This window comes from Clytia hemisphaerica, unplaced genomic scaffold, assembly GCF_902728285.1.
Source record: "Clytia hemisphaerica strain Z4C2 unplaced genomic scaffold, Clytia hemisphaerica genome assembly, whole genome shotgun sequence".
Classification (NCBI taxonomy): Eukaryota; Metazoa; Cnidaria; class Hydrozoa; order Leptothecata; family Clytiidae; genus Clytia; species Clytia hemisphaerica.
Genome location: NW_027104443.1, coordinates 320,431 through 341,337, shown reverse-complemented (window position 1 = coordinate 341,337; position 20,907 = coordinate 320,431). Strand labels below are relative to the sequence as shown.

The 20,907-nt window shown below is 34.7% G+C and overlaps 2 protein-coding genes across 2 annotated transcripts in view; one reads left to right on the top strand and one right to left on the bottom strand.

Moving 5' to 3' along the window:
• Positions 1-4,575, top strand: part of LOC136820992 (adipocyte plasma membrane-associated protein-like) — a 39,630-nt gene extending 35,055 nt beyond the window's left edge. The window contains exons 2-7 of the mRNA XM_067077225.1: positions 552-653; positions 1,383-1,501; positions 2,242-2,343; positions 2,873-3,299; positions 3,842-4,031; positions 4,250-4,575. Coding sequence (XP_066933326.1) covers positions 552-653; positions 1,383-1,501; positions 2,242-2,343; positions 2,873-3,299; positions 3,842-4,031; positions 4,250-4,480 — 1,171 coding nt within the window. The 3' untranslated portion in view covers positions 4,481-4,575. The remainder of the gene's footprint in view (positions 1-551; positions 654-1,382; positions 1,502-2,241; positions 2,344-2,872; positions 3,300-3,841; positions 4,032-4,249) is intronic.
• Positions 4,576-7,621: 3,046 nt separating this feature from the next.
• On the bottom strand, positions 7,622-13,416 carry LOC136821007 (uncharacterized). The gene is made up of 2 exons (XM_067077241.1): positions 8,020-13,416; positions 7,622-7,672 (listed from the first exon to the last, which is right to left on the bottom strand). The coding sequence occupies exon 1, from the start codon at positions 13,378-13,380 to the stop codon at positions 9,184-9,186; it is 4,197 nt and encodes a 1,398-aa protein (XP_066933342.1). The 5' UTR covers positions 13,381-13,416; the 3' UTR covers positions 7,622-7,672; positions 8,020-9,183.
• Between the last annotated feature and the right edge of the window lie 7,491 nt (positions 13,417-20,907).

The window sequence follows — 20,907 nt, the reverse complement described above, 5'->3', positions numbered from 1 at the left end:
CCAATATCAATGATACTTATTAAAAACTTAATTGGGATTAAAATTCCTTGTCCATGTTTTGTATATTACCTCATACCACTGATTATGCTTTAGTAGATGGATCCAAAGTTCAAGGGTGCCTTTTTGAAATTTAGAATCTAGTTTCACTTCCCTAAGGGTTAAAAACGAAAAGATGATAAGGAAAAAGAGAAAATCTGAAAAATCTCAAATAGATGAAGTAGGGGGCACTGTTATAAAAGAGATAAATTCTGCTATCTGGGAGATATGACTGGTAATTCGCGGGGATGTAAGTTTCTAATTTTCGGAAGAAAAGTCTCAAGGGTCCTCAATTTCCCCCAAATTATGCCTTTCTTTATTTTTTCGTCTCACATATTTCAGTATCCATCCTTCACCAGGAAAACCTTACCCTGGGTGGTAAAAGTAGTGCAGTCATCATTTTCTGATTCTGACAAGTAAAGGGAGTTCCCTGTGATCAGCGCTCTTTGGTCCATTGGAATATATTTGAAATTTAATGTCACTGTACTGAATTTTTTATTTTTTCCTTTATTTAGGTCAGCGTACATGATAGTATTTCAAGTGGTGGGTGCGATCGTTGGATTGTTGGTTTTCTATTTATTTGTCACTCCTTCGCCTATTAAACCTGTCCCTATAAAGTAAGTAATTGCTTGTCCCCCGGGGGGGGGGGGTACTAACCTTGTCGACCGACGGGAGTGCTCCGCTGAGGTTCGAAAAATAGACCCTACGTGGGACTCGAAATTTGCGAAAAAAGTGACCCTGAATGGGAATGAAATTCCAAAATGTTCTCAAATTTTCTACTTTTTCCCCAAATTTTCCAAAAATAGGCACCCTACGAGGGACTGATTTTTCTATTTTGGTGTTTTTGCGACCCTACCTGGGACTCGTAGAGGTTAAAAAAGGTCCCTGACCAGCGGAGCATCCCCATAACCCATCTTGCCCTAGTACCCCCCCCCGGGGGGGGGGCTTCTCCACTTAAAAAACATCAGGATATTGTCCATATTACATTTATCCAACGTTCCAATCAGCCAGATCACGTTTAAAGAAGAACTTTGAAACGACGTTATAGGAAGCTCAACCAGCAGACTTAAAATCCACGCCAATTTTGTTTAATTTTATACGATCTAACGGCTATCACGTCAGCCGTTGGGAAGGGTACTTATATGCGAACTGGAATTGATTGTTTTGATTTTATCTCGAACATTCTTTTGACAAAAAATGAAGTAAAAATATACAATTGAACTGTCGAAGACTTTAAAGATACTGAAGTTGAGCCGGTGCGGTTAGCACGTTTCGATAGTTCTCATGACAAAAAAATTTTCATATTTAATCTTATTTAATCTATCAGTTTGTTTATTTTTCTTTAGGAGTCAAGACCTGCCCTACTTTAATGGCATCTTACAACCAAACAATGCATTGCAGCAGGTCATCAAAATATTACCAGGAGAACTCAATGGACCAGAATCCATTCAAGTGGACAGAGATGGTAAGTGTCGTTGGCAATGAAAGAAAGTCGGAGTAAAGTATTGCTTAAGGGCTTGTTTTGGGTTCCTTGACACTTTTAACAAAAAACTGACTTTAAAAGTTGTTAGGTAACTTATCCTGCCAAGAGTACTTAAGAATTTAGTTACAAAAATGACGTTATGAACTTTATAGACGTTTTGAAGACGTTTATAAAATGTTATATTACACTCTTCATCAAAAAGTGCTAAGTTTTAAGTTTTAATGGGTGATTAACCTTTTTGTTTCAAACTTTTTTTAAATTGTCCGCAAAGAATTTAACTATTTGAATTTTTCGGAAAAATTGTTGTATCAAAAATTATGATTGTTTTTCTACGAAAAATTTTCAAGATTTCGAGACAAAGAAGCTTTTACAAAAATTTTCCGAAAATTCCATTTTTTGTTTGGTTAAAGAAAGGTACACCATCTAACACAAAATTTTCAAAATGTTTTTTCCCGCCGAAAATAAGGTCCTCAAAGGTTGGAAATACTCTTCTTTGCAAAAGTCTTCATTTTTTTCTTTATCAAATTTTTTCATTATGATTTTTAAATTTTCAGATTCAGGAATAGTTGGCCTAACAGAAAATGTATAATATGCCATAGTTTTGCTGATTACATCAGCCCTTAAAACGCAATCTCCAGGCAGTGTATTATAAATTGAAATTTCATTATTTTTTAATTTTCGAAATTGATTGTTCTATCTTTTTCATTTTTACTTTCTTCTAGGAAATATATACACAGGATTACACGACGGAAGAATCATAAAGATCTTACCGTCCGGCAAAATAGTCTATTTAGTACGGACGGGAATGGATCTACCCGAATGTGGTAGGGGTCTTATAATGACAACAAATTTTCTACTCTACGAAAGTGCGGTGAATTCTTTCCAACTTTCATTAATATTGAATTGTTACCAAAGAAGTGTTTCGTTCCTTACACCCCTGTCTCACAGCCCCGCTGAAACTTTTTCCAACAGTGGGGATTTTCCATCGTAATCCCAATGGGGATAAAGATTCTATTGTTCCAAGTTTAAAAAACCCTGTAGGGATGGTTTAGAAGTGCAATATTTTACAATGAAACTTGAATGGGGATGTAATCGAAGTCAATTTCCCAGTTGGGCTAAAATTCAAGGGTATTTTCCCAGCGGACACGATATTTTAGTACGATTTTCCAGTGAAGCTAAAGTTCCAGCGGGTCTGTGACACAGGGGTGTTTACTGGCTTCTCTGTTACAAAACATAAGAAAGCTCTATATTCATTCATGCTGTTATCTTATGTTTATGTTTCATAGTCATTTACAATAAAACATCTTCTAAACTGGACTTTGTCTCCAATTCCATTCCTTGTATTTATTTCAGGCAATATAACAGCAGAGGACAAATGTGGACGACCTTTAGGTTTACAATTTGATCGTGACCAGGAAAATCTCATTATTTGTGACGCTTACATTGGTTTACTAAAATACAACTTAAAAGCTGGGGAACTTACAACATTAATTTCTGCTGCCAAAGGAGTCAACGATGTTCCATTCAAATTTGTCAACCACTTAACCATCTCCAGTAGCAATAAAGTCTATTTTACAGACTCGAGTTGGAAATGGCAGAGGCGTGATTTTCCATACATGATCTTGGAGGGCGGTGGTCAAGGGCGTTTAATTAGTTATGATATAGAGACAAAACAAAGTGAAGTACTGATGGATGGGTTGTTTTTTCCGAATGGAATTGCGTTATCCCCCGATGAGGAATTTGTTGTAGTATGTGAAACCACAGCTAGTCGAATTATGAGGTATTTTTTATTCTTGGACTTTTTTGTTTTAATTTACCCTGAAAATATCAAATAGAACTATTTTCAATATTCTTTGCACTGAGGTAGCTAAGGGATACACGCTTTTTTTTATAAGAATAGTGTACTTTGGTTGAGGGTGAGCATTATTCTTATTTTTCTATTGTTCTAAACAATAGGCCTATTGTTTTAAACCCGAAATCTCACCCTGATATTCTTATAGAAGTTATTCTTATAAAAGAAAAAGCGTGTATCTATTCTCGAGTTTGAGGAGTTTACTATCTCTTTTACTCTATTCCTTACTACAATGAAATTTAAATAATTCAACTGGGGTTAATTAGACCCACTTGGGCACTGAGAAAGGGTTGATTTTAGTTGCATTCATCATGAAAGTTCTGATCTTATTGATAAATTCACTCTGAAAATCCTTCCAAAGTGGGTGGTCCGTAGTTTTTACAAGGAGTGTTGGTCAGAAAAGGTACTTTGTATGTATTGCAGAAATAAACAGCCAAGCATTGACTTATTACTCTTTACTCTCATTCTAGGTTATTTTTGAAAGGCTCAAGAAAAGGAATTTATGATCTCTTCTCCGACAATCTTCCAGGGGCGCCTGATAATATCCGCCCTTCTAAAGATGGTGGTTATTGGGTAGCCTTGCCATCTATCAGAAAATGGCCGTTCTCGTTCTTGGATTCGGTTGGACCTTATCCTAACCTGAAATCAGCTATCGCTAAGGTATGAGAAAAATTTGATATTTTCATCAAGTCTCTGTGGTATCTTCAATAACCGACCTTCTTTAATAAATAGCGTCGTCGAGACCACTCTATTCCTTTATAAGGTGATAGATATCTCAGTAATCATTTCAAAATGAGGCAAGTGTTGTTTTTGGCGTAAAGTTTAAAACCTCTATCCAAAATATATTTCAATATGCCATTTTGTTTTCTCATTTGCAGCTTCTCCCTAAAGAGACGTTCCACGGTCTAATCAAGAAATACGGGTTGATGATTAAGCTTGATTACTACGGCGATATCATTAAGAGTTATCACGATCCCGATGGTTCGGTCATAACGCATATTTCGGAAGTTTATGAAGATCCTAACGATCATAACATCTTGTATTTTGGATCCTTCAAAAATGACTTTATTGGAAAATTAAGATTGAATAGTAAGCAAACTGACCTTTGAAAATCTACATTTGCTTTTTGACTTGGCTTTGTTGATGGAGTTTTGGATACAGACTTTTAACCGGTGTCACAGGAAATAAGTACTCCCCGAAAAAAGTACTCCTCAGTACTTATTTCCCAGGAGATAAGTACTCCCCAGTACAAATTTCCTAGGAGATAGGTACTCCTAGGGGTACTTATTTCCTAGGAAATTTGTACTGGGGAGTACTCCCTTACTGGGGGTACAAATTTCCTAGAGGGGGTATCAATTTCCTAGGAAAAATGTACTGGGGAGTATGTTTTTCCTGGGAAAAATGTACTCCGGGAGTACTTTTTTCCAGGGAGTACTTATTTTTCGTTACACCGGTGCCTACTACTATGTGTGCTATGATGCGTCATAGATTTATTTTATTGAAAATCCAGAAACAACTTACACTTACACCGTGCTAAGACAATAGAATAGGGGAAAAACGGACAGATTTTAGGTTTATGTGTTTATTTTCAAAGAACTTTGTCGAAATTCTTAAATTATGGCCTTCAAAATCAAAATTTTTGGTTAATTTCACAAATCACAACGAACAAACTTGTTAGAATTGTAGAATTTTCTACGGCTCTTTTATACGATTATTAAAAAGTTTATTTTTACTTTCCCGCATAGTATTTTCATATAGAAATTTTTATACATTGATAGACTATTATTATATATAAAGCTACATTTTTAAAGACTATATTTTCGAAATTCTTGACTTTGTTTTACCATCATTTTCTGGACTAAATCAGCGATCGATCGGTCAACTGAGTGATTGTCTCTATTATAGTAAATTCATTATCTGTCTTATCGTATCAATTCGAATAAAGCCTCCCCTTCTTTTAAACGCCCCCTCGAATTAACGCCCCTCCTTAGAGGAAAATTTTTCAATAAACCTCCCCTAAAATAAACGGCTCACTCACCCTAGAAGGAGCGTTTATTTGAAACAGGTAGCTGTATAATGAAGAATGATTTGAAGGGAATTTAGATACATGTTGATAATTGTATCCTTTTGGTATTCAAACTAATTTTGACCAATTTCTACATCCCTGAATGAAATGACATCTCTTTAAGCTGAAAATAATGAAAAGGCAAAGAAAATTTCAAATTTTATTTATTAAAGTGACCCCATTTAAAAACTATTTAATAAACGCCCCATAAACGCCCGGGGCGTTTATTCAAAGTAATAGGTATCTGATATTTCGATGGTGGATTGACAGCCCTCAAAGATTTAATTCATATGTAACTTGCTTTACAACTTACATCTCATAACTTTATTAGTGTCAATAAATTAAAACCAATCGGAAATAAATATCATGTAACAAGCACGTAATAATTTCGAGTAAAAGCTTGATTTGTCTTCAGACTTTAATTTAGCAACCTGTATATTTTTGAAAAATATTATTGATCGATAGCGTGAAAATTAGTGGCATGACTGTCAAATTGGGACTTTTAAGACGTAATGGTGTGAATTTTACAATTCAGCGATTGATATAAAAATCAATTTCCCCGATAAATTAACTTTTGTAATAAGTACTGTGTTTTAAAACGACTCCATTTTTCGGGTCCATGGAGCCCTTTTGTGAAAAATTTGAACAGAAAAATATGTTTTACCATGGTTTTACCGAAGACTTTTCAGAATCGTGTAATTTTGGAAACGTTTGATTTTAGATCTCTCGAAATCCTGCCACATACCATGTGAGTTCCTTTAAAATTGGAATCGAGATTATCCTGTTTGTGAAGGAGTAGAATATTGATATTTTCACTGGATATTCATTTCACTGATCTTTAACAGATAAAGAAAAAATCCAGTCTTTTAATATCGTCGATTTTGTTTAAGACAAAAGTGCAAATTTTTGAATCTGATTAAAGATTGCCGTAGATGATATTATGCCTATTTTAGCCAATCTATAGGGTCTGATTTCCAATATTTTTTTATCCCAACCATGGTGCGCAGAACTTCTTAAATCCACTAGAAACGTTGGTTTAAGTGGTTTGGGGCTTTTTTCGCCGCTGCCACTCACTTCACTACTTCTCTACTACTTCTATTGTCAAAGTGGTAGCCCTTGGCCTTGCTGTAAAACATTCTCGCGTTTTCTTGGATCCTTTTTTTTTATCTATAGTATAGGTAACACGAACAAATAGTACAAAACTAAAGGTTCCTAACCTCCCGCAAAAGGACCACCAGATCATACCGCCAAGAGGAAGGAACCAAACTAAGCTAACAATAAATTAATTAATAAACTAACAAGAGCCGCAAAGATGCGGATAAATATTTCCTCCGCAAAAGTCTCAAATAGCGAGAATGCCTTAAAAAAAGCTTGAAAAAATTCCAAAAAGATTTTCCAAAATTTCCCCAAAAATTAACTCAATTTGCTATACAAGTTTCCTTGATCAATTCAATAGCTATCACAAAGGAAGCAAATAATCTAAATGTATTTTCAATGGTATTTTTTGTTATTTCTTAGTTCAAGCATTTTTTGAACAGCTATTATAATAAATATATAATATTTTCAAAAGTCAAGTTCTAACAAAAATGTAACCATTCGAAAAAATAAGTAATGAAAGGTTTCTAATCAGTTCTCATTTCTTTATTCCCATAAAAACAAAAAATATGCACCACTTCTATTTTTCCGAAATAAAACTTTACACAATCATATCATTTTGTGAAAATTTATGTCCATTATTCTCCATGCAAAATAGTGTCTGATAATAAACATTGAATCATCCACAAAACATACAATTCCGTTAATCCAAAAGTACAATCAAATTCAAAGGTAAAATCATGAGAACATTCACCAGTGATACTAAAACCAGAAACGTAACATGAAACATTGCAAACAGGATAGAACGTAACATGATAAAACGTAAATAGCATACAACGTTAGTGGGATATAGTGTAAACAGGGTACTGCATAAATAGGATACGTCATAATCAGGATACAGGATATATCGTTAACAGGATACAGGATACATCGTTATTGGGAGAAATGTAAAGCAGTATGACAAGCATTTTTCCCAACATTTTGATCAAGATCCGACCTTTATTTTGATATTTGTTTTTAACTTTATGCAGCATGTTTATCATGAAGAATGAATAACGATTCGTGAAGATTAATAAACGTGCAATATGTATTCGACTTTGCTGAGTTTTCGTGACAAATGAATGTGCATCCAAGTGTAAAGCTTAAAATGAAAAAAACAATGAAATTAGAGGATTTTTGATAAAAGAAAATAAACATTTATGAGAGTCGATAGATTCCGCACTAATGTACTTCCCAATTCTCTCAAAGGTAACGAATCGAGTGGGGATTGAACTTACGACCTCTCGCTTGGCGGGCGATTACTCTCCCAACTAAGCTAAGATTTAATATATATAATTTATCCAAAGTGACAGACAGAAATTTCAAGATGTATGTTCGGAACAATAAGGAACCTTATACCCTTATGAAATTTTCAAAACCATTTTTCCAATTTCTTCATAGTGAAAAAAGATGACTAGAAATTGAATAGTTAAATTTTGTTATACTCACGATTATAATGCAATTCAATATCCAAAACATGATTTATAATTGACAAGGTATTATTCATACGTTTCTGTCGAGGGTGACATCATACCGAATGACGACTTTGAAATATATTTGATCCAAATTCACCATGACAAACACCAACAATAATATCACTTTTGTCCATATTTATTTATTGTTCTATTAAAGTTAAATATCATTTTTAATCATTGTTCATTATCATTCTGTGGTGCATGAAAAGTATCAATTCATTTATATTTTTACAGTAGGTTTCAGAATATAAGTTTTGACTAAAATAAGACATTCTAAATGAAAAAATCAAATCAGTAAACAAAGAAATAATACAAAACTAGAATAATAAAATAACACAAGTTTATTTCAATAATTTAAAAATTCTAAAAAAAATTCTTAAAAAATCTTATCGACTGTAATAAATGCTTCATTAATAAAGGAAAGAAACACATAATCAAGAAATGCTTTTCGAAACATTGAACAATATTGTTTAGTCCGTTTTACCAGGACTGAATTTTATTAGCATCAAAAGAAAATTTAATGTTAACAAAATTTCAAAAGAGTGAAGTCTCAGGCCTTTCTTCTCACAAGTGATTTCTATTCCTATTAAAATTCAGTATAACAAAAGACAAACTCTACAAAAATATTAACTAAATACTAATTTTAGCATCTTATAAATTCATTCAAATAAAACATATCTTTTTAATTCATGTATGACCTATCACAAAGCCCCTTATATTCTTGGAAAATATCTCAAAATTTAAGCAGCTAAATAAGACAAGCGACAAGCCTTTAGTTGAGAATATTTAAACATAGATTTCACTGTATGGTAATAAAAGAACTCTTTATTTTTATATGAATGATCAAAATGACCATTATATGTCACTTTCATTCATTATACAAAAATAAACTGCCTTAATCTTTGAGGTTTGTGCCTAACGATGAAAGTTTAGATAGGATTCTATATGGCATAAGTTTGCAGCTACTGAAATATCTAAGTTGTCAGTGACTGTATTTTTAAGTCCTAGCTTGAAACTCTTGAAGATACCCAAACTTGTGCCATTTAAAAGCCTACTGCGTTAAAAGGAGTCCCTTGACTCCCATCCCCCACCCATCCCTATTGTATCATAAATTGGAAATCTGAATCCCTGTTTTCTATTAATAAAACATAAAACTATCAAAAATTTCAATTTTCAAAACATCGTGATCTGAAAGGCATGTGCAAAATTTAAGACCATCCACCAAGGCATCATTAAGGGAGCTATTGAGGAAAATATGATCAATGGCACCTCCATCTACATGTGTTGGAAAATCTACGAGTGGATTGAAATCTTGAAGGCAGTATAATAGATTTCGTTTTTCTTCACTTTCTTTCAGCAGGTCAATATTAAAATCGCCAAAAATAATATCGATATCTGGTAACTCAGATAGCACTGTGTGTAGACTAGAAAAAAAAGAGGTCAGTGTTTCTTGATGACTGCGGTAGAGTAAAAGAATGTTGAAAGTCCTGTCACAGTATGTATTTTTCTTAAGTTTTAAATAAGAAAACCCAGATACATGCTCGTGTTCCAGAATAGAGATAGATTCTTTGTATCCAATCGCCAAGCTTTTAAATTTGTCTGTATCATTGTTAAAGATCATTGTAAAAGGTTTCATGTTGTATTCCACTTCTTCAATATTTGAATCACAATTGATTTGAGTCTCTGCAAAGAAAACAACGTCAGAATCATAAACTTCTTTATGGTGCTTTAGTGAAGCAGATTTTCCTCTGAGCGATCTGATATTTAGAAAAGTCAAAACCAGATTCTCTTCTGAGGGGGGGAATGAATTGAGTGGTTCCAAAATATTTTCTTCACACCGAAGTCTTTCATACTCTTCATCAGCAAGTTTACTAGATTTGATAGCCGAAGATGAATAATCACCAATAAGAAATAAGCCGTTGAGGGAAGTAACACGACTCAATGCAACATACATTTGACCTGGTTTAAATTGGTTTTGCCTATGCAGCTGAAAACTGACAACAATCTTTTGAAGGGTCAACCCTTGCACTTTATGCACAGTACAAGCATATGCTAGAATAAGAGGAAATTGTGTCCAGACTACTGTTACCATTTCTTTTCTTTTGGAGGTACCAAATTTAGCTTCAGTTCTTTCAATTGGAACATAACCATTGCGGCGTGCAAAGTCATCACTTTTCATTTTTTCATTTCCAGCTTTAACATCATCAAAAAGGACATATATTTTTTCACATTTACCATTCAAAACTTTAATGTGCTTAACTGTGCCAAGTTGCCCATTTACAAGTCTATCGTTTATGTCCAGATTTGTAGTCAACAAAACTCGAGCACCGACTCTTAGAGTAAGTTGATAAGTTATACCTCCAGTATCTGTGTATTTTTTGTTTCTAATTTCCTGAATTTTACTTTCTGTAAGTCCACGAGGGTATTGTTCAATGGCAAAAATATTGATAATAGGTGTTGACAATGTTTCAATCATTTTGTCATTGTGAGCTTTCACCATGCTGTTTTCTGCAAATAAATGCAAAGCATCCCATGGGTAATTTGGATCATCTTGTGAAATAAATTTGGATCTCAAGATTCTTTCATCTTCTTCTGTTATGATTCCTATTCTAATGTTGTTCAGCAAATTTACAAATGTATTGTCACCCTGTTGGCGCATAACCTCATTAAGCTCAGCAAATTTAAATTGGCGCCAAAGTTTTAATAAATTTATCACAAATCCGTTCAACGCAAACACTGGGCCGCCAAAAACAGGAGGTAACTGATATAGATCACCACTAACAATAACTGTCTTATTGGCAAACGGTATACGGTCAGATGTCCCAAATATTTCACAAAGGCGTTGGTGAATTTGCAGTAAAGTCTGTGGACTCACCATGGATACTTCGTCAATGAAAATCACGCTAATGTCTTGAAGTTTGAGACGAAAATTAGTTCTTTGTTTATCACTTAGTGGTAGAAAACCGTGACGGGATAGACCCAGACCAGTATGTATTGTTGTACCATCAATATTGATTGCAGCAACACCGGTTGGTGCCAATCGCAAGATTTTGGCTTTAGATGCGTCACCTTTACGACAAAGAAGCTTGTTTAAAACATCATACAGACATTTGAGAAGATAACTTTTTCCACATCCACCAGCTGCAGTTAAAAAGATACGAAGTGGTTCAATTTCTTCCGGAGATTCTAAATTCTTGTTCTGTACATATCGTTTAATTGACATATAGACAACATCAAAGATTTCTCGTTGCTTTTCGTTCAAAGACTCAATGTTCAACCTCAATTCTTCCTCTGAAAAAGTTGTACTATGAACAGCAGCTGGAGCTAAATTGGCCATAGCTTCATCATCAATATGCAGTTCTTCCTCAATATCGGTATTGTTATCTAACTCCTCATTTAGCAGATTAAATACTTCGTCATTCTCTTGTTGGGCGAAAGCGTTCTGATTTGTTAATAAATCACTCCGATAGTTTTGTAAGGCACTTTCAACCAACTCGGAGTTTGGCTCAAAAATTTCTCTGTTTCTATTGACTTTTTCTAAAACATCAGGACTGGACAATTTCAGCATATATGAGCCGTCTAATTTGAGATCTTCTTCTTTGCGAAAGGGATAAAACAACATCATGAGGTGATGAGCATACTTCTCTGGGTATAAATGACGATTTGGTGTGTATGTTCGGAGAACTTTTCTCACTTTACGACATCTCATACATTCTTTAGAATTCATTAGGGGAATTTTCTTAGGAAGCGGGTTTTCAACATGGTTTTCTTCAACAACAGTGTCATCAAGCACATTAGGCTGACTGTCATTTATAAGTTCTGCATAATCAATTTTTTTATCAAGTTCAAAGTTGCTGCAAAATTGTGCATAACATAAACTATCAATTTCTCTGTATTTTCCGTTTGAAAAAGTTCTATTGGGTCGATCAATATATCTATCCAGTATGTTTTTCTTGAAAACATCTTCACTATCCTCAGGAAGCTCAGCCAATTCCTCCTCAGACTTGAACATATGAAAACGCTCCTCTGGTAAATTAGTATTTACAAACATGACCTGAGGGTATCCTTTGCGTAACCAAAGTTCAGGCATCAACTGATAGACAGCTTCTTGAACAGAACATTCTCTGTTATCACTGTATGCTTGAGCTAACTTTTGCATTGTTTCAAACTTATCTTTTTCAAGTTCTTTACACTCTGCTAAAGCCTCCTTCATTGCATTTGAGCTGGAAGGTTCATTTTTTGAAAAGTATGCACACATATATTGCACTGCTTTGTAATGATTAAACACTGGTTGGAGATCGATATTGGCTTGCCATGCCAAGAGTCCCTCTTCAAAATAGTTGTTTACAAAACAAGAATTTGTATTTCTTTTAAGGTGAACCTGAAAGTCATTTTCATCTGTGGATATTGATAACGCAACTTCATAATCAGTAAGCGAAATATCTAGAGACTCAAGAACTTCGTCAATATTTGGAATATTTTCATAGTTTGGTCTTTCAGGGTACAAAAAGTTTCTTTTTTGAGGATTTAAAAATTCATCAATATAATTTTTAACTTTTGAAAATATTTCTTTTTGCTTCAATTGAATTTGATCCTTATCAGGTGTATCTGGAGGTAATGGTTTTGCGATTATTGTTCTGTGGGTGAAAAATTTACCGAATCCAAAACGACATTCTTTATTTCCATACTTTTGACATGTTTTCGAATGGCGGTGAACCTGATACTGCTCAACAAGTTCTTTCAACCTAGATGGTTCAGTGGGTATATTGGCAGAGATAGCAGAATCCAAAAATTGTGTATATTCTTCAATACTCTCTAGTGTTAAGACTGGCATATTTTCAACCCATAAGAGACAGTGTGCATGGGGAGAACCTCTGAACTGGAATTCTATTCTAATTACATGGAATTTCACTTTTCCTAATGGCCCTTTAATAACAATCTCTTTATAGAAAACTTCAACGCGATATTGAAAGTGCCTTACTAAAAGAACTGGATTACTATTCAGAAGCTCACATCTTTCAAAATATGGCAATGCGATTATCTCCTCGTCAGATAGCTCTTGTCCGTTTAGCCTAGAAATTATGTAGGGCAATTCGTTCCACCTCAAGTCAGCACAGGACAGTGTCATGAAAAATGAAGGAATCCCAAGTTGTTTGACCATAGCTAACACATCAGATAACATATTTTTCCAATAAGCAGCAGAACCTTTGACACTATTCATGAAAGTGTAAGCTTCCTCATTAACTACAAAGTTTTTCACATTTTCTTTGAAATTGCTACTTAGCATACCTGCACTGATATTTCTCCCTGAAACTTTACGCATTGCCACATTCATTTGATTACGCAAATTAGTTTTTGTGAAACAAAGTTAGCAAAAAGAGGTAATCAGAATCAGATGCAAATCGCTGTGTGTAATTTAAGAGACGTTGATTGAAATATTTTGTATGAGTGAGTTTAACATCTCTGTATTCTGATAAGCCAAATTTTCCAGTTGGGAATAAATCAGGAAAGGCCAATACTTCCACTTTGTCATCTTTCAAAACATTCAAAGGAGCTTTTCCTTCACCTGGAGCCACTACGATATTTTCGTCATCAACAATTGCATGAGGGCATTTCGAAATCAAAGTTGTTTCAACACAAGTCAACCGATGCTGATCCATTGGATCCTCATTTTCAAACTCATCTTTTTCCTCAAAGTTATGAATTTGCTTGACATTGCTATCATCAATAAATCTTAAAATAACTTCTGCAGATGTTTGGGATTGTTCACGACCAATAGTGGAAAAATCAATATCTTTGTCATCCACAAATCTTATGTTGAAAGCATTCTCTGTTAAAATATCTTGCACATTAACATGTTCATATAATGGGTTGACACTTTTTAGGTGATTCAAAATAGAAAAAACAATGTCAGGTCTGACAGCCTCAGATAATACATGACCATTGTAACACAATTTGCGTTTCAACTTCATGAAAATAACATTGCTCTCATCAAGTGTTCTTGGTAACACATTACAGACCTCTTCAGTTTCAATTGGAATATTGCACACAATACCCTTGATTTTAGGAAATTGTCCTTTTGGCATGATCTTGATTTTTGCAAACAAAATACGCTGTGATATAACCGCACGTTCCATCTTGTTAATGTTTTGTAAATGATCTGGCATATCATACAACTCAAGTTTGTTACTTACACTCTGACACGGAATTTCTTGTTTCAAAAGCTTTTTATCACAAGTTTTACAAATATATAATTGATTATCAGAAAAACTAGGAATAGGACTACACTTTGGATCAAATCCACTTTTATTGTACTTTTCTTCTTTAAATGGCATGACCGCTCTTCTGTAAAGGCAACGGTGACAAGAAACACAGATGTAGAGAGGACCTTCTTTAATTTGTTCTTTAAATTTTGATATTCTTTTATCCCTATCAGAATCTTTTTTGTCACTATCTTTTTTGTCTTTTTGATACTTTCTGTTTTTTTCTTTAATAGTTTCTGAATTTTTTTGATAATGTTCTTTTCTGTTTTCTTTGATGTTTTCTGAATTTTTTTCATAATGTTCTTTTTTGTTTTCTTTGATGTTTTCAGAGTTCTTCTTATAATGTTCTTTTTTGTTTTCTTTGATGTTATCAGAGTTTTTCTTATAATGGGCTCTTCCAGAAAAAATCCGTACATGGGGGGTGGAGGATATATTGTTTTTTTTGCTCACCCCATGGACAAAGTGCAAATTTACCCCATGGACATTTGCATTTTTACCCATGGACATGTTATATCTAGCCCCCTGGACAATGCTGTTTACCCTATGGAAAATACTAAATTTTTGCCCCCTGGACAACGGTATCTCCCCCCATGGACAAGACATCCTCAACCCCTCTTGGCCTTTAAAGAGACATAAATTATTTTTTCCTTCAAATAATTGAGTCCTTCAAACTATCACTTGATTAACACTACCCACACAAATAAATGCCCTGGATACTCTTTAGTTTCAACCCCTGGACAGTCACCCCTTGGGCATTCAATCTTTACCCCATGGACACTCAATATTTACCCCATGGACACTCAATATTTACCCCATGGACATTCAATCTTTACCCCGTGGACACTCAATATTTACCCCATGGACACTCAATATTTACCCCATGGACATTCAATCTTTACCCCATGGACATTCAATCTTTACCCCATGGACACTCAATCTTTACCCCATGGACACTCAATATTTACCCCATGGACACGTAATCTTTACCCCGTGGACACTCAATATTTACCCCATGGACACATAATCTTTACCCCGTGGACACTCAATATTTACCCCATGGACACGTAATCTTTACCCCATGGACATTGTGATTTATAATGTTTGAAAGTATTTTAGGAAATTTTGCCAAGAGCTTAAATCCAGACGGTGTCAATCGAACAACTTCGGACGAAAATCGCAAACGAAACAATCGAACGTGTAATAGAACGCGATCAAATAATTGCGAATCGATTGTCGAACGTGATTGAAGCTCAATCAAACGGCCGATTCCAGCGATTCCAGTGTAATATTCGATGCGTTTGAATAAGGTTAGATTGGATCGATTGATAGGCCATTTCACGGTCGAAATGAATCATGGGTGTTATCAGAACCAATTACATTCGATTGATCTTCGGTTTTGTTCGATTACGATATGTTCGATGAGTTTCATTGCGATTGAATTAAATTGGATCACTCCATTAAAGCTTTTTGTGGGCGGCCGAGCGCTTACGTACCGTGCGAGAGCGAACTCGGGTGAGTTAGCCAATAGCACTCATTCTCAGGGATTCACTTATGGATTTTTAGATGACCTATACCTTAAAGTTTCAGGACCCGGTGTTACGTAATTAAATATTAACCTAAAAATTAATTATTAAAGAAAGTGTGAATTGTGACGTCATCAAATTATGACGTCATAAATCGTAAATTAGCTCTAACTCTATAAGTACATGTCAAATCTTTGTCAAATTTGGACCAAGACGCATCTTAATGGTGCCGAACTTTTCAATGAAAATTTTTGGACCTACCGGGAGGTCCTTTAATTTGACCGTTGTCCGTTCGTCTGTTACAAGCTTTTCTCGGGATTGGCTCATTAGTTTTTTTTAATTTTTTGCACAATGATACAAAATGACAATGCCTGAAAAGTGACGGAGCCCGATTTTTGAAAAAAATTTTTGGGGGGCAAATTTGGGCCAAAAACTACCTAAAAATAAGGTTTTTTAGACTTTGTGCAAAATTGCTTCATTAGTTTTTCGTTTTTGGCAGAAAGATAGAGTGCAAGTACCCTAAAATGTGGCTGGAGTAATTTTTTCTCGGAAATTTTTTTTCGTCGTCAAATACGGATTTTTGCCAATTTGGGCCAAAAACTACCTAAAAATAAGGTTTTTTGGACTTGGTGCAAAATTGCTCATTAGTTTTTCCTGATTTTGGCAGAAAGATAAAGTGCAAGGTACCTTAAAATGTGGCTGAAGTAATTTTTCTCGGAAAATTTTTTTCGTCGTCAAATACGGATTTTTCGCTTTTTTGGGGAAATTCCCTTTTTACCATTTTCCTGTTAGCAGCTTTTCTCGGGATTGGCTTATAGTTTTTTTTATTTTTTGCACATGATACAAAATAGCAATGCCTGAAAGTGACGGAGCCCGATTTGTGAAAAAAATTTTTGGGGGGCGATTTGGGCCAAAAACTACCTAAAAATAAGGTTTTTTGGACTTTGTGCAAAATTGCTTCATAGTTTTTCCTGATTTTTGGCAGAAAGATAGAATGCAAGGTCCCCTAAAATGTGGCTGAGATAATTTTTTCTAGGAAAATTTTTTTTCGTCGTCAATACGGATTTTCGCAGATTTGGGCCAAAAACTACCTAAAAATAAGGTTTTTTGGACTTGGTGCAAAATTGCTTCATTAGTTTTTCCTGATTTTTGGCAGAAAGATAGAGTGCAAGGTACCTTAAAATGTGGCTGAAGTAATTTTTCTCGGAAAATTTTTTTTCGTCGTCAAATACGGATTTTCGCTTTTTTGGGGAAATTCCCTTTTACCATTTTCCTGTTAGCAGCTTTTCTCGGGATTGGCTTATTAGTTTTTTTTTATTTTTTGCACAATGATACAAAATAGCAATGCCTGAAAAGTGACGGAGCCCGATTTGTGAAAAAAATTTTTGGGGGGCGAATTTGGGCCAAAAACTACCTAAAAATAAGGTTTTTTGGACTTTGTGCAAAATTGCTTCTTTATTTTTTCCTGATTTTTGGCAGAAAGATAGAATGCAAGGTCCCCTAAAATGTGGCTGAAGTAGTAACTTTCTAGGAAAATTTTTTTTCGTCGTCAAATACGGATTTTCGCAGATTTGGGCCAAAAACTACCTAAAAATAAGGTTTTTTCGACTTGGTGCAAAGTTGCTTCATTATTTTTTCCAGATTTTTGGCAGAAAGATAGAGTGCAAGGTACCTTAAAATGTGGCTGAAGTAATTTTTCTCGGAAAATTTTTTTTCGTCGTCAAATACGGATTTTCGCTTTTTTGGGGAAATTCCCTTTTACCATTTTCCTGTTAGCAGCTTTTCTCGGGATTGGCTTATTAGTTTTTTTTTATTTTTTGCACAATGATACAAAATAGCAATGCCTGAAAAGTGACGGAGCCTGATTTGTGAAAAAAATTTTTGGGGGGCAAATTTGGGCCAAAAACTACCTAAAAATAAGGTTTTTTGGACTTTGTGCAAAATTGCTTCATTAGTTTTTCCTGATTTTTGGCAGAAAGATAGAATGCAAGGTCCCCTAAAATGTGGCTGAAGTAATTTTTCTAGGAAAATTTTTTTTCGTCGTCAAATACGGATTTTCGCAGATTTGGGCCAAAAACTACCTAAAAATAAGGTTTTTTGGACTTGGTGCAAAGTTGCTTCATTATTTTTTCCAGATTTTTGGCAGAAAGATAGAGTGCAAGGTACCTTAAAATGTGGCTGAAGTAATTTTTCTCGGAAAATTTTTTTTCGTCGTCAAATACGGATTTTCGCTTTTTTGGGGAAATTCCCTTTTACCATTTTCCTGTTAGCAGCTTTTCTCGGGATTGGCTTATTAGTTTTTTTTTATTTTTTGCACAATGATACAAAATAGCAATGCCTGAAAAGTGACGGAGCCCGATTTGTGAAAAAAATTTTTGGGGGGCGAATTTGGGCCAAAAACTACCTAAAAATAAGGTTTTTTGGACTTTGTGCAAAATTGCTTCATTAGTTTTTCCTGATTTTTGGCAGAAAGATAGAATGCAAGGTCCCCTAAAATGTGGCTGAAGTAATTTTCTAGGAAATTTTTTTCGTCGTCAAATACGGATTTTCGCAGATTTGGGGCCAAAAACTACCTAAAAATAAGGTTTTTTTTGGACTTGGTGCAAAATTGCTTCATTAGTTTTTTCCTGATTTTTGGCAGAAAGATAGAGTGCAAGGTACCTTAAAATGTGGCTGAAGTAATTTTCTCGGAAATTTTTTTTCGTCGTCAAATACGGATTTTCGCTTTTTTGGGGAAATTCCCTTTTACCATTTTCTGTAGCAGCTTTTCTCGGGATTGGCTTATTAGTTTTTTTTTTATTTTTTGCACAATGATACAAAATAGCAATGCCTGAAAAGTGACGGAGCCCGATTTGTGAAAAAAATTTTTGGGGGGCGAATTTGGGCCAAAAACTACCTAAAAATAAGGTTTTTTGGACTTTGTGCAAAATTGCTTCTTTATTTTTTCCTGATTTTTGGCAGAAAGATAGAATGCAAGGTCCCCTAAAATGTGGCTGAAGTAACTTTTTTCTAGGAAAATTTTTTTTCGTCGTCAAATACGGATTTTCGCAGATTTGGGCCAAAAACTACCTAAAAATAAGGTTTTTTCGACTTGGTGCAAAGTTGCTTCATTATTTTTCCAGATTTTTGGCAGAAAGATAGAGTGCAAGGTACCTTAAAATGTGGCTGAAGTAATTTTTCTCGGAAAATTTTTTTTCGTCGTCAAATACGGATTTTCGCTTTTTTTGGGGAAATTCCCTTTTACCATTTTCCTGTTAGCAGCTTTTCTCGGGATTGGCTTATTAGTTTTTTTTTATTTTTTGCACAATGATACAAAATAGCAATGCCTGAAAAGTGACGGAGCCCGATTTGTAAAAAAATTTTTGGGGGGCAATTTGGGCCAAAACTACCTAAAAATAAGGTTTTTTGGACTTTGTGCAAAATTGCTTCATTAGTTTTTCCTGATTTTTGGCAGAAAGATAGAATGCAAGGTCCCCTAAAATGTGGCTGAAGTAATTTTTCTAGGAAAATTTTTTTTCGTCGTCAAATACGGATTTTCGCAGATTTGGGCCAAAAACTACCTAAAAATAAGGTTTTTTGGACTTGGTGCAAAGTTGCTTCATTATTTTTTCCAGATTTTTGGCAGAAAGATAGAGTGCAAGGTACCTTAAAATGTGGCTGAAGTAATTTTTCCCGGAAAATTTTTTTCGTCATAAAATTTTCAAAAAAATACGACCAAGTTACACAATGATAAAAGAAAATAAATCAGACGTTTTTGCACTGTTCTAAAACTTATTGTGTTTGCCAATAGTAAAATGTAGAACACCTACTTTTATCTGATTTTGATCAACAGGTAGGTCCATTCAGCATGTTGCTTGTTTTTTTAAACTTTGATGACGTCAGCAAAAATTGCAAAAAATCGAAAAATGCAATTTTTTGCTGACGTCATCAAATTTTTCCAAAATTTTTTTTTCAAAAAGTTACATTACAGTTAGATGCATCTTTGGTTCAAATTTGGGATAGATTTGACATGTATTTTTTATATTATAGCGATTATACGATTCATGACGTCACCAAATTCGATCAAATTATGACGTCATGATTACAATTTCTTTAGTAATTAATTTTTAGGTTAATATTTAATTACGTAACAACCGGGCCCCGAAACCTTAAGGTATAGAGGTACTTTAGAGCCCTAAGTGGATCTCTGAATCTGGCTGCTATTGGTAGCGAAAACTTAGGGTAAACCGTTAGGTTTTTGAGACTTGCCCTAAGTCACTCGAGAATAAGATCTAATACAATTTAATCAAACGAACGTAATCGATTAATTGAACGGTAAATCAAGGGTAATATTGGATTGCGTTCGATAATCGAATTGCAATTATTCGATTGTGTTCAATTGCGTTCAATTAATTCGGCGTTCGATTCGTTTGATTGACATCTGGCTAAGTTTTAAAAAAAACATTGCTACCTTCATTTTCTAAAAAGTGGCACACTGTTTCAAGACTCCACGCAGCAGAAGGTGCTGTTTTCACTGTCAAAGTCGAAGTTACATATTTAGACACTGATATGACTTCTCGGACTTCAAACTTCAGTTCCTGTTGTCCAGGGGGTCAAAGACTATTGTCCGGGGGGTTAGAAACTCATGTCCAGGGGGGTCAGAAACTCATGTCCGGGGGGTCAGAATCTAATGTCCGGGGATAAAAAAATTCATGTCCGGGGGGAGGGGGTCGGAAAGCAAATGTCTGGGGTTAAAGAAGCAGGTGGTCGGAGGGGGGCTGAAGCTGAAGCTAATGTACCCAACCAAGGGTAAGTGTTCAAAATAGGGGTGGAGGATATTATGTCCGGGGTATCTGATATTGCTTGCTTTTGTCCGGGGGGGGGTAGGTGTCAAAATATCATGTCCCGGGGGGGGGGTAAGAAGATTTTTTATCTATGGTTCGGTTGTTGTATGAGAGATATATTTTCAAATTCAGTAAGATGAACGATTTTGAGGATTTTTATTTATACTAGCCATAACTTTCATTAAATTACCACCGCATGCAGCAGAGCGAACACATAGAGTTAAATTTGCTTTCAAAAGGAATGTTATTAGCC